Source organism: Dama dama, chromosome 5, assembly GCF_033118175.1.
Source record: "Dama dama isolate Ldn47 chromosome 5, ASM3311817v1, whole genome shotgun sequence".
NCBI classification, from domain to species: domain Eukaryota; kingdom Metazoa; phylum Chordata; class Mammalia; order Artiodactyla; family Cervidae; genus Dama; species Dama dama.
The window spans coordinates 120,443,726-120,457,731 of record NC_083685.1 but is presented as its reverse complement, the minus strand read 5'-3'; the positions used below and the strand labels follow the sequence as shown (position 1 = coordinate 120,457,731).

Below are 14,006 nucleotides of genomic sequence, written 5' to 3'. Positions count from 1 at the left end.
CCAGAACCCCAGGCCAGACGTGGTGGTGAGTGTGGCGGTGTCCCGGGCCCTGAGCTCAGGGCAGACAAGCCCCACCCCCTGGGCCTGGCACGTGGCCACTCCAGCCCCACGCACCTGGCTGTGGCCAGGGCGGTGGCATACCCCCTGCCCGGCCCCAGCCCCCACCCAGTCCCACGAGTGCGAGGCGGTGTTGCGTAAAAGCCTCTTTATCTGCACCGTATAGAGTCGTTGGTCACGCTGCGGTGCTGCGCACGGCTGCCGGCACGCGGTTATTATCCATTACCCGCCCGGCGCAGTCATTGGCGCACTCCCGGGCCTGGTATAATTGTCCTTCTCGGCTACAAATTGCCTCTCCCGGCAGGCCCATTTGCATAAATCCTCGAGTTCCTCCAAACACGATTGGCGCGGCGTGTGCGCACTGCATCAATCCTGATGATTTGGTAATAATAGTTAAATCGGCACTAAATGGTTCCTTCAATTAAGACAGAGGCAAAAAATTAATCTCAGGGCTTTATGTCACAAAACATTAGCAAATGCAGAGAAGGTTACAGGGAGGGGAATTCTCCTCGGCTGCGGGCGGGGGAGGGGACGCACCATATGGCTGGGGGGAGCCTCCCGAGGCTGTCCCTCCACCCTGCCCAGGTGTCACCCCGAGGGGCCTCCAGGGGGCTCCCTTTGAGGACTAGCCAGAACTGGGGGGCTGCTGGCTAAGGCCAGGGCCTGGCAGGGGGCCTTGTCAGGGATCCTCTTGTCGAGGCTGCCCCACACTTGTCTCAGACCCACCTGGCACCAAGAGCCAGCCTGAGTCTGGAAGCCAGGTCCTGGTGCTTGCATCTGGCCACTTTCCCCGCTGACCTGAGAAAGCAGGCCCTGGTTGGCAGGGGAAGGAAACCAAAGCCAGGGCCCTCCCTTCCTAAGGACTGGGGTTCCCTCCCACCTCTCCCCATCTCGGGCTCCTCTCCACTTTCCATCCCTCTTCTGGGCCCCTACCCTGCAGTAGCTGCCGACAGTTGGGCTCAGGCAGGAAGTGGGAGGGCCAACGCCCCGGGGCCACGCGTGGCCGCGGGCCGGCTTCCTGGCTGGCCTCTCTGGGCAGGAAGGTAAAAGTTGACTCCTGGCCACAGAAGGCCAGGGCCAGGTCAGGGCCCTCAGCCTCCACCTGGGACTCATTTTCATTAATGCTATGTGGGTGAGGGAGAGGGCAGGTGAGAGGCCCAGCCCCCAGCCCCTGTTTGCCCAAGGACAGAGCGGAGCTCACAGCCTCACACCTGTGGGACATGGAACCAGGCTCAGAGTCAGTGGCTCCCAGGGCCCGGGAGCTGGGCTGGGGGAATTCAGAGTCCCTCCTTTGAGACCAGGAATTGAAGGCAGAGGACAAAGTTCTGAGGGGTCTGAGCCCAGCAGTGGGGGTCCCAGGGGGCTGGGAGGCAGAGCCTGAGCATGAGTTTCTCTGGCCACTGCCCCCCCATCCTTTTCCTGACCATGGCAGAGATGCTTCAAGTGGACCCCATTCTCAGCAGACTCTCCTCACTCCCTCTTTTTTCCTAATTGCAGTAGCTGCTGGCCTTTGGACTCAATAAGGGCCAGGCCTGGGACTGGCACGATCCCACCCCCACCTTGCAGAGAGACACAATGAAAAGCACCCCCACTTTCCAGGTAGAAAGACTGAGGCTACAGCCCAGGAGGCCACAGCCCATGTCACACAGTGGCCCAGCCGGCTGCAGGGCCGTGGCCCCTGAGCAGTGGGCAGCGGGGGCCGGCTGGGTAGCAGGTGCCCCAGGGGCTCAGCACTGGCTTAGCTTGCCAATGCCCCCCCAGCAGTTCTGGGTGCTTGGAGGAGCCTGGCCCAGGGACACAGCCTTGGCCAGGAAGGAGGCAGGGCCCTCACAGGGAGAAGTGGGTCTGCAGACTTAGAGCTGCACTGCACGCCCCCACCCGACGTGGCGCCCCGGCTGCCACCACAGGGCCTACCATGGGCACAAGGCCCGGGTGCCCCAGTGTGACCTCCGCCCCCCGTGCTCCCAGGGCTGTGCGGTCTAGCCTGAGCATGCTATGTGCTGAGCTGCGGGGCGGCGATGATGAGCCTTCGAAGAAGCGAGGCCGGCTGGAGAAGGGCACCTACGTGGGCCTGCAGCCCACGTCTGCGGTGAGTCCCCGCTGCAGCCTTCCCCTTGGGCCGGGTGCAAGATGTCAGACAGACAGGACAGGGAGCAGGCGGAAGACCAGCCCCAGGCTGAACACTGCCACCCCGCCCCGCCCCGCACCACCACCCAGCTGGGGTCCCCTTGCTCAGATGAGCAGATGAGGCCCAGAGAGCTTCGTATGCCTCACACAGAGGCGGGCCCCTGAAGGTATGAGAGGAGCTGGTTGTGCTCCATGACACCCCCCTCCTCTGCTCACTGCAGCGTGAGGAAAGGAGCACATAGGTGTCGTGGGTCACAGGACGCACTGCCCTGGTCACAGGTGGACGATGCATACCTGGTGCATACCTGGTGTAGTGGGTGGGCCAAGGACAGCTATTCCTCCCTTGGGACAGGCTCCCCCTGGGTGCCAGGCCCCTCAATTCCTTCTCAATCCTACCCCACCCCTATTCTAGGGTCCTGGGAGGGACAGGCGAGAGGTCAGTCTGAGTCTATTGTCACTTTGCCTGTCCCTCCCCTAGTAGGAGGCTGGTCCCTCTCTCCAGGACAGGACAGACGTTTGGGTCCTTGGCCTCCCTCCCCAAACCTGAGTGGGTTGGGCGCCTGGGGAGGCTGTGAAATGGGGGACAGACAGGCACAAGTTTAGGCTCCACTGGGCAGGCCCTGTGCCCGGGGGGCCAGAGCCCTCTCAGTCATTTTGGAGGGAAAGGCCAGTGACCTGCCACCTCCCAAGCCTACCTACCAGTGGTAGAAGGGAGGCTGGAGGTTGCAGGGCCGTGGCTAAGGATTGGGGCACAAGTAACTGCAGCCTCCGCCTGCCTGTTCACAGGAGAAGGTTCGGTGCAAGAAGAGCAGCAGTCAGGGCGACCTGGCATCTGCTGTGGCCCACAAGGTAGCCCAGCTGAAGCCGAAGGTCAAGAGCAAGGGGCTGTCCACTGGCCTCAGCCCCTTCCGGCGAAAGGAGGCCACCCCAGGGGGTCGTATCCGGAAGAAGCTGTCACGAGCCAAGAATTCCAAGGCGTCTGGGGCGGCCCGGCACCCACAGCCTGATGGCGGCATTGGTGGCAGGGAGGCACCTAAGTTCCCAGCCCAGCCGGCAGCGGCCGCAACACATGAAGCAGGCAAGTTGTTGGTCCGAGCATCGCAACCAGGGCCTCCATGCTCATTAGGGGCTGGGGGAGGGGGTGGTCAGGGGCTCTTGGAGTGTGCTGGGCCCATGGAGACCCTCTTGCTGGCCTAGGATGGATTCTCCGTGTCCCACCCCCACACAGGGGGCCACGGGGAGGAAGCAGACAGCTGGATGCATCCTGGAAAGAGGGGTTAAAAATAGCCCTTCTGCCTGCTCCAGCCGGCCTTCCTGCTGTGTCCGGCCGAGTGACCTGGAGAGGTTATCTGGCCCCCAGCAGACACACATGTCCAGAGACAGGGGCCTGGAAAAATAGATCCTTCCTCTCTGCCAGCCCCTGCCCCCTCCTCCAGGTCCCGCCTGGGAAAGAACAAAGGGAAGGAAGAGGAAGCAGGAAGACAGAGGGCATCTGGCAGGAGGACGAGTGAGGGAAAGGGGCTGCCCCTGGGGATGGGGACCCTCAGCCCTGCAAGGTTGGGGCCCCACTGTCCAGCGCGTAAGGAAGGGAGATTGAGACAGAGAGAGGGAGGTCAGAGAGGCCGCCCCTTCTCCTTCTGGTCTAAACACCCTCACCTGGACACCTGGCCCAGGTGTCTGCCCTCGGAGCAGCCCCCATACGACAGTGATGGACTCTGCTCGGCCCCCGACACATCCGCACACATGAACCATCCACTCCCCTAACCACACCCCAAAATGGTGCTGCTCTAATGCCAAGTTACCTGGACCATCCACCTCCCCACAGACAGCGGCTCAGACAGTGAAAACTGTGACGGTCTGCTGGAGACAGAAGAACCCCCCAAGGAGCCTGGGCTGGTGCTACATGCTGGGACCCGCATGGCCGTGCTGGGGCCCTCGCCCTCCTCCGTGGTCAAGATGGAGGCCAACCAGAAGGCCAAGAAGAAGAAGGAGAGGCAGAGCTTGCTAGGTACCCAGCGGGGGCTGGGCTGGGGCAGGCCGGGCCGGGAGGGGCCCCGGGAGGCAGCTGGGGCTCCTGTGATGCCCGCCCTCCCTCCCTCCCCAGGGGCCTGCCGCCTGTCCAGCCCCGAGAGTGAGGTCAAGGTGAAGCGGAGGACGGTGAAGACCAAGGTGGGCAGCAAGCTGGAGCGGGCCCCAGGGCGCAGGCCCCCAGGGGGGCCCGGCAAGAAGAAGGCCAAGGCCAAGGGCGGCCTGCGGGCTGAGCCAGGGGCCGCGCCCAGCAGGGACGCCCTCTGCGGCCCTGCCCGGGCCTTCACCTGCCATGAGGAGGGCAGCAGGCTGGCCAGCGAGCGCCTCAAGAGAGCCACACGCAAGAGCACGGTGCTCCAGCCGGGGCTGCGGGTGAGGGCCGGCGGGCGCCCCGGGGTCCTGGGCTCGGCAGGGTGGGTACTGGATGCGGAAAGCCTTTGGGGACCCTCACCCCACTCTTCTCTACTTGCTACACCAAGTCACACCCTGGGATTCATACTCAGGGTCTGTCTGAGTCACTCCACGGGCACACCGGGGGCAAGGAGGTTTGTGCTACCCTCACCTCACCCCTCTCCTCCGACAGCGGAAGAATGGGGCCCTGTCCATTGCCCTGTCGCCCCGCAACGCCAAGGCCATCCTGGGGAGGGGCCGGAAAGCGGGCAAGGTGAAAACCAAGGCCGTTGGCAAACAGGTAGCATCCCTGCCCCAACCCCAGGGAACTGGCCGGCCCTGACCACCCGCCCCCACCTGTCCCAAGGGAGCTGACCCCTCTGGCCCCCAGGGCAAGGGCCGGGCGGTCAGTCGACTCCTGGAGAGCTTTGCGGTGGAGGACGACTTTGAATTTGAGGACAGCAGCTGCCTCTCGGAGGATGAGGAGGAGGAGGAGGAGGCCAGTGGCCCCCTGAGCGCAGAGCAGAGCGCCGCCCTGGGTGAGTGGCCAGGAAGGGGCTCGGAGTGTCGGGGAGGGGGCAGTGGTGGGCAGGCGGGGGGCCGGGCACTGACGCCCTGGTCTCCCCAGCACGCTCATGCACCATTCACAAGGAGGACCTGCAGGACGGGCTGCCTGTGCTCATCCCCAAGGAGGACAGTCTGCTGTACGCGGGCAGCGTCAGGACCCTGCAGCCCCCCGACATGTGAGGCCCTGGCGTGTATGCAGGGAGGGCTGTGGGCGGGGTGGGGGGTCTGTAGGCCTAGTTCATGCTCCCGTTGCCATGCCCCGTCCCCCCCTCAGCTACAGCATTGTCATCGAGGGCGAAAGAGGCAACCGGCAAAGGATCTACTCGCTGGAGCAGCTGCTGCAGGAGGCGGTGAGGGGACAGCCCCTGCTCGGCTCACCACCCCAGGGAGGTGGGCCTGATGGCACCCAGCCCCTCCTGGGCACCCCTCGGCCAGCCCTGCCTGCTCACAGCTGCCGAACTACTGTTCCCGCAGGTTCTGGATGTCCGACCGCAGTCCAGCCGGTACCTCCCACCCGGCACGAGGGTCTGTGCCTACTGGAGCCAGAAGTCCCGCTGCCTATACCCAGGCAACGTGGTACGAGGTGAGCGCCACCCGGGGACCCCAGCGAGGTCCATCAACTCCTCCCCTCAGGCAAAGCTACAGGCTGGAGGCCCCTCCAAGACTCTTAGGGCGCCAGGGAGGGGACCCTGTCTCTCAAGGAAGGCTTCCTACCAGCCCTGCTTCCCAGGCCAGAGCAGATCAGATAGGGCAGACGATAACCTCAGCTCCTTGGTCAACAGGAAAAGTCGAGGGGCTGCCTGGGTGAGGACAGGGTGGAGCCAGTGGCTGACCAGAAGGCTTAGCAGAGAGGGGCCCCAGAGCCCTGGACCTGAGGGTTATGAACTGGTCACCTGGGCACCAGCTCTCCTAGGTGAATTCTTCTGCTCCCCACTCCCCAGCACAGGATGTGGGGATCCTGGGGTCAGACAGGTGGGTGGGCAAATTGTCTGGCAGGCCTCAGCCAGGCATGTGTCTGCATCTGTGAGCCTGTCCACAGGGGGAGGTCGGGGGCCCTGCGTCCCTACGTGTGTGCCCTGGGATGCTGGTGATGGATGGCGGTAATATTGCCTCTCTGGCGGCACTTCAGGAGGTGGAGGGGAGGCGGGCTGCTCCCAGCTGCCACGGCAGCTCCAAGGTCAAATGTGATCAGGGAGCAGAATGTCCCAGCATCATTTGTCAGGCGCTCCGGAGCCCATCCCATCATTCTCCTGTCCTGGCCACCTGGCCACTGGGGAGAGCTTCTTGGGCCCGGAGCAGAGGGCGGTGTGCTCAGGTGGGCCCTATCTCCAGGCACCTCCAGTGATGAGGAAGAGGACCTGGACTCCGTGGTGGTGGAGTTCGACGACGGGGACACTGGCCACATTGCTGTCTCCAACATCAGGCTGCTGCCTCCAGACTTCAAGATCCAGTGTGAGCCCCAGGGCCCTCCAGGGTGGCGTCCTTCCTTCCTGGATCAGCCCATATGGCTGGAGTTCAGGCGGGCTTCTCCTGGGTCCAGACATTAGCTCCCTGGTCTCCCAAGAAGAGGTTCATGGGGAAGAGGTCACCCTGGCAGCACAGCGCTGAGACCACTGGTCCACCCTGTAGGCACCGAGCCCTCGCCAGCCCTGCTGGTGTCCAGCAGCTGCCGGAGAACCAAGAAATCTTCCTGTGAGGCGCCCCCGCCCAGTGAGGCCACCGCTCCCAGCCTGTCTCCTAAGGCTCATGACGGGTCCGAAGCCTCAAAGACCTCCGGGAAGAAATCCACAGGCAAAGACAAAGCTGGTACTCACAGGACCTCGGGTGGGAAACTCCCTCAGGAGTGGGGGGAAGGAAGGGTGGGAGGGTGGTTTCTCTGACTCTACCTGGCCTCTCCCCAGGCAAAACAGAGCTCCTGACCTCTGGTGCCAAGCCCCCCGCGGGGGCCTCAGACCACTTCTTGGGCCGCCGGGGCAGCCCGCTGCTGAGCTGGTCGGCGGTGGCACAGACCAAGCGGAAGGCAGTGGCCGCGGCAGGCAGCAAGGGGCCAGGCGTGCTGCAGAACCTCTTCCAGCTCAACGGCAGCGCCAAGAAGCTGCGGGCCCGCGAGGCCCTGTTCCCCATGCACAGCGTGGCGCCACCCGTGTTCGGCAACGGCTTCCGCGCTGACTCCTTCAGCAGCCTGGCCAGCTCCTACGCGCCCTTTGTCGGCGGGGCCGGGCCTGGCCTGCCCGGGGGGGCCCACAAGCTGCTGCGGGCCAAGAAGGCCGAGGTTGAGAAGGGCGGGCGGCGGCGGACGGGCGGTGAGTTCCTGGTCAAGCTGGACCACGAGGGCGTGACCTCCCCCAAGAGCAAGAACTGCAAGGCGCTACATGCTGGCGACAAGGACTCGGGGCCCAGGCCAGGGAGGCCCCTGCCCAGCCCCAGCTACGGGCACCCAGCCCTCGTGGGCAAGGACAGGAAGGGGCGGGCACCCGTCCACCCGCTGCCCATGGGGCTGGCGCTGCGCAAGTTCGCGGGCCAGGCCGAGTACCCACTGCCCTGCGACAGCGACTGCCACAGCTCCTACTCAGACGAGGAGGAAGACGGGCCTGGCCTGGCACCCGGCGTGCCCTCCCGCTTCCTTGCCCGCCTGTCCGTGTCCTCCTCGTCCTCGGGTTCATCCACCTCCTCCTCCTCGGGCTCCCTGTCCACCTCCAGCCTCTGCTCCTCGGACGACGAGGGCTCTTCCTACAGCTCGGACGAGGAGGACCCCGCCCTGCTGCTGCAGACATGCCTCACCCACCCAGTGCCCGCGCTCCTGGCCCAGCCCGAGGCCCTGCGCTCCAAGGGGGGCGGCCCGCACCCGCATGCCCAGCGCTGCTTCCTGTCCAGGGCCACCGTGGCCAGTGGGGGTGCGGGCGCGGGCCCCAGCAGCAGCAGACCCCGGCTCAAGCGCAAGGAGGCCCTGAGCTTCTCCAAAGCCAAAGAGCTGTCCCGGAGGCAGCGGCTGCCCTCCGTGGAAAACCGGCCAAAGATCTCAGCCTTCCTGCCCGCCCGGCAGCTCTGGAAGTGGTCGGGGAACCCCACGCAGGTAGGTGGGCCTGGCCCGCGCAAGCGCCCTCAAGACTTGCCATTTGTCTCTCCTGCACACTGTCGCTCTCTATCATTCCGGCCTGTGTCCCCTGCCCACCCTGTGCCCCTGGCTGTCTCCTGCAGAGGCGTGGCATGAAGGGGAAGGCCAGGAAGCTGTTCTACAAGGCCATCGTCCGGGGCAAGGAGACGCTTCGCATCGGGGACTGCGCGGTCTTCCTGTCGGCCGGGCGGCCCAACCTGCCCTACATCGGCCGCATTGAGAGCATGTGGGAGTCATGGGGCAGCAACATGGTGGTGAAGGTCAAATGGTTCTACCATCCGGAGGAGACCAAACTGGGGAAGCGGCAGAGCGACGGGAAGGTGGGGCCGCCTGGTGGAGGGCAGGGGTCCCGGGGGCCTGGGCAGGCTCAGAGTGGGGGTCTGGGAAGAGGTATCTTAGCAACTAGCACCAGCAGTCGGAAGAAGGGGAATGATCACCTATGAACATCCTCCCTCCATGTACCCATACCTCAAGGTGCCTCTTCCTAAGGGTCACATGGGCCCAACAGGGAGTAACATGGCTGAGGGCTCAGACCCCGAGCCAGGCCACCTGGATCCCTCACCGACCACTTCTATGACTCCTAGTGGAGTGGGTGACAGTTTCACCTCATGGGGGGCTGTGACCCATGGCAGCATGTAGCACCAAGCAGGTGCCACCCTCAGCAGCGCCCCCCTACAGCAGACCCTCTGGTCCCTGCCTGCCCAAACCGATCTAAGACCCTAAACACCCCCAGCACACTCTCCTGTCTTCCCTGAGAACCGTGTTTGCAGATGGTGCAGAAACAAGTGTTTCTTGCACTCTGCCCACCCGCCGGGGCTCTAGATGCTGGCTCCCCCACCACACAGTTAAAATCTTATCCAGAGCTGAGGGTCCCAGGGTCGGGTGGGGTGTGCTGTCCCACGCCAGACCTGACCCCAGGCGCCCCTCACCCCGCTCCCCGGCAGAACGCGCTGTACCAGTCCTGCCACGAGGACGAGAATGATGTGCAGACCATCTCCCACAAGTGCCAGGTCGTAGGGCGCGAGCAGTACGAGCAGATGACACGGAGCCGCAAGTACCAGGACCGACGGGACCTCTACTACCTGGCGGGCACCTACGACCCCACCACGGGGCGCCTGGTGACGGCCGACGGCGTGCCCATTCTGTGCTGACTCTGCGCGGACGGCCGCAGGTGACCCACCCGCCCAGCGGTGCCCGGCGTGCAAGCCACAGGCACGAGAGGACGCAGCCCCACGCCTCTGAGTAGGAGGCTGGCCCACACCTCGGAGGGGCGAGTCTGAGCAAATATGCAAACCCACCAAGGCAAGATCCAGGCTTTTTATTATTATTATTATTATTATTATTTTCCCTGGAAAGCGAGAGAGCTTTTAGGCGTTGGAACCCAGTCCCATCCGTCTGCTGCGGAGGGTCAGCTGTGCCCCCAACTGGGATCCGCCGGCCCTCTCTGTTTTCCCGCATCGGCAGTTCATGAGAGATTAGAATCCAAGCCATATTTTCCCTAGTACCTCCGACTGTCTCCCACCAGGGAAAGCAGAAATCAGGTGTGTTGTCTATTTATTTCTCTATGTAAATATTGTATTCCTTGCGGGGAAGTTTTATGGGAAAAAAGTGGAAAAGGATTTTTTTTTTTTCCTCACACGCGTGACAAGGGTGTGTGTGGGTGAGTGTGTGTGTGTGTCTGTGTATGTGTGTGTGTAGAGATTTTGTTCTGGGGGGTTTTCTTTGAAAATGCACTGTTTTCCTCAGCCTAGCTGAGTTCCAACTGGGGCGTCTGTAACAACAGAGGCAGCTGGGGCGTGGTCCGAGGGGCCAGAGGCCACAGGAGGGATCAGACAGAACCCTAGATTATACCTGCTGACCTCTTGGGGGGACTGTCTAAGATGGAAGTCACAGTCGAGTTTATTTCCTTTTAATTCATCTCCCGGATAAAAATGTATTGGGGGAAGTCGATGATGAAGGTCCCTTGGCGGGTAGAAGGGATGCCAGAAGCAGGCTCCCCAGCCCAAGAGTGTGACTGCAGCCATATGTATCTTACCTCTGTTTAAAACAAAGCAAAAATGAACAAATGTTTTAAACTATCAATATGAAAGGATGATGTTTTGATTTGATTTCCTGAATATTCCAAGTTATTTCCGATTTCCGTTTCAATGACCATCTTGCCCAGCCTGCACTCAGCAGGAAAGGAACTGGCCCTCCCCAACTCACGTTGAGTTTTGCAGGCCTTTTCTGCAGCCGCTTGGCAGGGCCAATGACCTGGCAGGCTAGTGCTTGGGGCCCAGAGCAGGGTTCCTCCTGCCCACACCCCAGCCTCGAGTACAAGGAGCGCTGCTCTGCCCAGCACCATAATTACTGTTGTGCCGCATGCGTGTCCCAGACCCTCAGCACCACCCCAGTAACCCCGGAGAACATGTCACCCCTTCACTTTTTCTGAAGCCAAGAGGGACAGGCAGGGCAAGCCAGGCCCGTGACCCAACAGCCCTTCCCTCCCCCCCAAAAACCGCACTGAGGGCTCCATGCTCCCATGTCACACTAAGGGTCCCCTGGCCTCACTGAGAGCCCCAGGAAGGCCCCCCACGTTAGCCACTGCTCCTTAGCACGGGCTCTTGTGTGACCCACAGACCCACATCAGGTACCTGGGAAATGAGTCGGTGGGTGCCTGGGCCCGCTTTTCTTTCCAACCAGGAAATCACCCCGCCCACCCGGAGGGCCCCTCCCCCACTCCTGGCGGCTCCAAGGAAAGTACAGGGACAGGGAGGGGTTCCCCTGCACCCCAGCTTTCCTCTCCCACCCCAACTCTCCCCTTTGTCTCGGCTCGAGTGCAATATTTCATTCCTGGTGGTCGTCCTGGAGACGGCGGCCAAGGTCCTGCTGGCGGCTGGGGAAGTGGAAAGATGCCGTGGAGAGGACACGGCCAGTTTCCAAGGCGCATGTGGGGAAGGGCCAGCCATGGACACTAGAACCTGAGGCTACTTCCAACCCCAGTCTGCAAGGCAGGAACGAACAAAACAGGCAGCCTTTTCTTGGCCCTCCCGCCCTCCTGTTGGTTATTCTCCCTCGTCTGTGGACTTCTGTCCTTTGCTTTTCTCTTCTCATCCCCTCTGTCCGTGTGTGCGCGGACAGCGCGGCCCCCCACCGTGGTTAAACCTGGCAAAAGCACGACTCATGTAAATGTGTAAACTAAGAGGATGGTTGATTTTTTTTTCAATGTAAACACTAAAAACAAACAAACAAAAAAAATGCAAAGGTTTTATGAACAGCAAACTCTATGTAAAGGCATTTTAGTATTAAATTTTTTATTGATAACTTGCTTAAGAATAAATATATAAACTATTGTACAGGTTTTCAGTGGTCCAGAATCCTAACTGCACCCCAGCGTCCAATGTGTGTGTTCCAAGGGGACTCCCTGGAGGCCCCAGAGGCTGGGGTCTCAGCAGACAAGGGACTGGGGCAACGGCGAGGCCTACCCTACAGCAGCCTAGAAGAGCCAGAACTGGGGAGGGGGGTGCTGGGCCTTTGAGAGGCACATGCAGCCAAAATGGCTTTGGAGTGGCCTTGGCTTTGAGACCCCCCCCCCCCCCACCCAGGACAAGGGTCCCTCTCTTGATAGATCTCTCCCAAGGTGGGTCAGATGTCCAGCCTGAACATGTGGCCAGGCTGGGTGCCCCTGGAAGGGAGGAGGGGAAGGTACAGGCATGGGGGAAAAGGTGGTCCCCAAAGTGGAGGGGAGGGGTCTGGGCAGACCGGACAGCACTCTCCTCATGGAAGGCATGAATTTACTCATTTGACAAATATTTTCAGCTATGCATGAGTTACACTCAAACAGCAGTCCTGATTGTTCAATGGATGGTTAGCCCCCATCAGGGCCTGGGGGATGTTGGGCAAGGGTACATCTCAATGTGCGCCCCCCCCTCCAGAGAGCTCCGCTCAGTGAGGCTGCAGCCCTGAGGGCCCCCCAGGAACCCTACCTGGGGGGGGTGGCGCTGTTTTCCCTCCACCTCTAAGACCTCCTGGGGAGGACCCCTTCAGCTGAAACTGGGACCCCGATGAGGGGAGCTCAGGTCAGGGCAGAGAAGTGTGGGTAGTGGGGCTGTGACCCCCCCCAGGGGTGTCAGGAGCTGTGGGCCATTCGCACAGGTGCACACACATGCTGCCAGCCCATCCACTCTGGGGCTACCGCAGGCCAGCCCTGACCACGCCCTGTTCCCCTTTCTCATTTCCTCCACGGGATGATTCATTCAGAGAAAGCAGACCCCTCCCTGGGGTGCAGAAGGCCCAAGGCCGTGTGACCAGCCAGGTGCGACAGGTGAGGCCTGACAAGTTCTTCCCTAGGGCCGGTCCAAGCCCATCAAGGAATCCGATGAGAACGGGGCTCCTGAGCAGGAGGCCTGGGGCCGCAAGAAGTTGGGACAATCAGCCCGAGCTCCCAGGCTCAGCCATGCCTGAAGGCAGACAATCTGGCCCTTAGATTCACCGAGTTCATGAGTCAGCAGCCCCCACTCTGTGCAGGCGCAGGTTTCCAGCTGCTCAGGAGGGAAGCCCACTTCCAAGGGCTGCAGGAGGGAGAGGAGAGGGCGAGCCCAGAGGAGGCCTTGGGGACTAGGATGAGCGGCAGAAGGGGTCTGAGCAGGGGAGTGCTAGCTGACCACAGTTTCTGGCTCAGAGGCCCACTGTAGTGGGGGAAGGGGGGCTGGGGGAAGCAGGCAGAGACCCCTGTGGGCTTGAAAGTGTATTGGTTATGTGCTGGGGCAGAGTCCAGGCAGGACCATGGCAGGGAACAGGGAGGTGAGGAACATGGCTGGCTGGTGGCCAGGAGGTACAGAGGGACAGAAGCAATAGCTGGACTGTGGCCAGGGCCAGAGCCCGAGTGCAGGACGGGTCTGCACTGTCTGCTGGAGATGGGACACACAGAAGTCTCTAGGCGGAGTCCGAAATCAGACTGAGACGCCTCCCTCTGCGACCCCACAGTCAGACAACCAGCACCTTGGGGAGACACCGGCACCCAGAGAAAGACCCTAAGGGACTGGTGTGGGGACAGGAGTTCAGGTCTGGGCTAGAGGGTGAGGGGGTCCTGCAGACCAGAAACCTGGGAGGGTTGTCAATCGGCACAGAAACGGGCCAGTGGGGGTGAGCCGGGAGGCAGGGAACTACAGCGACACAGGTGAGTACCACTAGGTGAGCTCCCGGGGGTCCGTCCCCAGCACTCCTACTTTCTCCTCCCCTCCCCCAACTCCTCCCTCTTCCTGCCTTAACACCGTGCGGCTCTTGCCTTCTAGAACCTCCTGCCCACCAAAACAGGGCCTGGCAAGGGACGGAGGGTGGGGGTGGGGGCACATGAGAGGCCACAGAGCCCCAAGGGTTAAACATGTGAGACTGCACTTGGATCAAGACAAACGAGCCATTATGTGAAATGCTGAAGCAAGATAAGTGATGGCATTGGGTGAGTGAGATCAATAAAAGTGATGTTTTATCAGGTAGAAATGACAACCCAGCTGATCGCAATTCGTTTTTAATACCACAAACCAATTGGGGACAGGGGCTTTAATTGATCTTGCCCGGCTGAGGCGAGGTGGCTGGGGGCTGGGTGGGGAGCAGACCCAGGCTGGGGACAGGGGATCTCGGTTCTGCGGCCTAGCCATCAAAGGGTCATCCAGGCACTCAGCCGGCCAAAGGCCAGTGGCTGGTCAGGTTCCTAGTGGCCTCCCAAGTCTGTGCAGCTTCAAGA

General features: G+C 61.9%; 1 protein-coding gene across 4 annotated transcripts in view; it reads left to right on the top strand.

Annotated features, from left to right (window-relative positions):
* The window catches only part of BAHCC1 (BAH domain and coiled-coil containing 1), a 56,370-nt gene extending 44,746 nt beyond the window's left edge, over nucleotides 1-11,624 (top strand). For 3 of the 4 annotated variants that reach the window (XM_061144542.1, XM_061144543.1, XM_061144541.1), the window contains exons 14-27: nucleotides 2,026-2,146; nucleotides 2,971-3,262; nucleotides 4,010-4,192; nucleotides 4,289-4,584; nucleotides 4,796-4,903; nucleotides 4,994-5,141; nucleotides 5,231-5,345; nucleotides 5,444-5,519; nucleotides 5,644-5,752; nucleotides 6,502-6,621; nucleotides 6,799-6,975; nucleotides 7,071-8,242; nucleotides 8,368-8,604; nucleotides 9,229-11,624. In XM_061144542.1, coding sequence (XP_061000525.1) covers nucleotides 2,026-2,146; nucleotides 2,971-3,262; nucleotides 4,010-4,192; nucleotides 4,289-4,584; nucleotides 4,796-4,903; nucleotides 4,994-5,141; nucleotides 5,231-5,345; nucleotides 5,444-5,519; nucleotides 5,644-5,752; nucleotides 6,502-6,621; nucleotides 6,799-6,975; nucleotides 7,071-8,242; nucleotides 8,368-8,604; nucleotides 9,229-9,435 — 3,361 coding nt within the window. In that variant the 3' untranslated portion in view covers nucleotides 9,436-11,624. The remainder of the gene's footprint in view (nucleotides 1-2,025; nucleotides 2,147-2,970; nucleotides 3,263-4,009; nucleotides 4,193-4,288; nucleotides 4,585-4,795; nucleotides 4,904-4,993; nucleotides 5,142-5,230; nucleotides 5,346-5,443; nucleotides 5,520-5,643; nucleotides 5,753-6,501; nucleotides 6,622-6,798; nucleotides 6,976-7,070; nucleotides 8,243-8,367; nucleotides 8,605-9,228) is intronic. The other variant, XM_061144544.1, reaches the window with a different exon arrangement.
* Nucleotides 11,625-14,006: the final 2,382 nt, after the last annotated feature.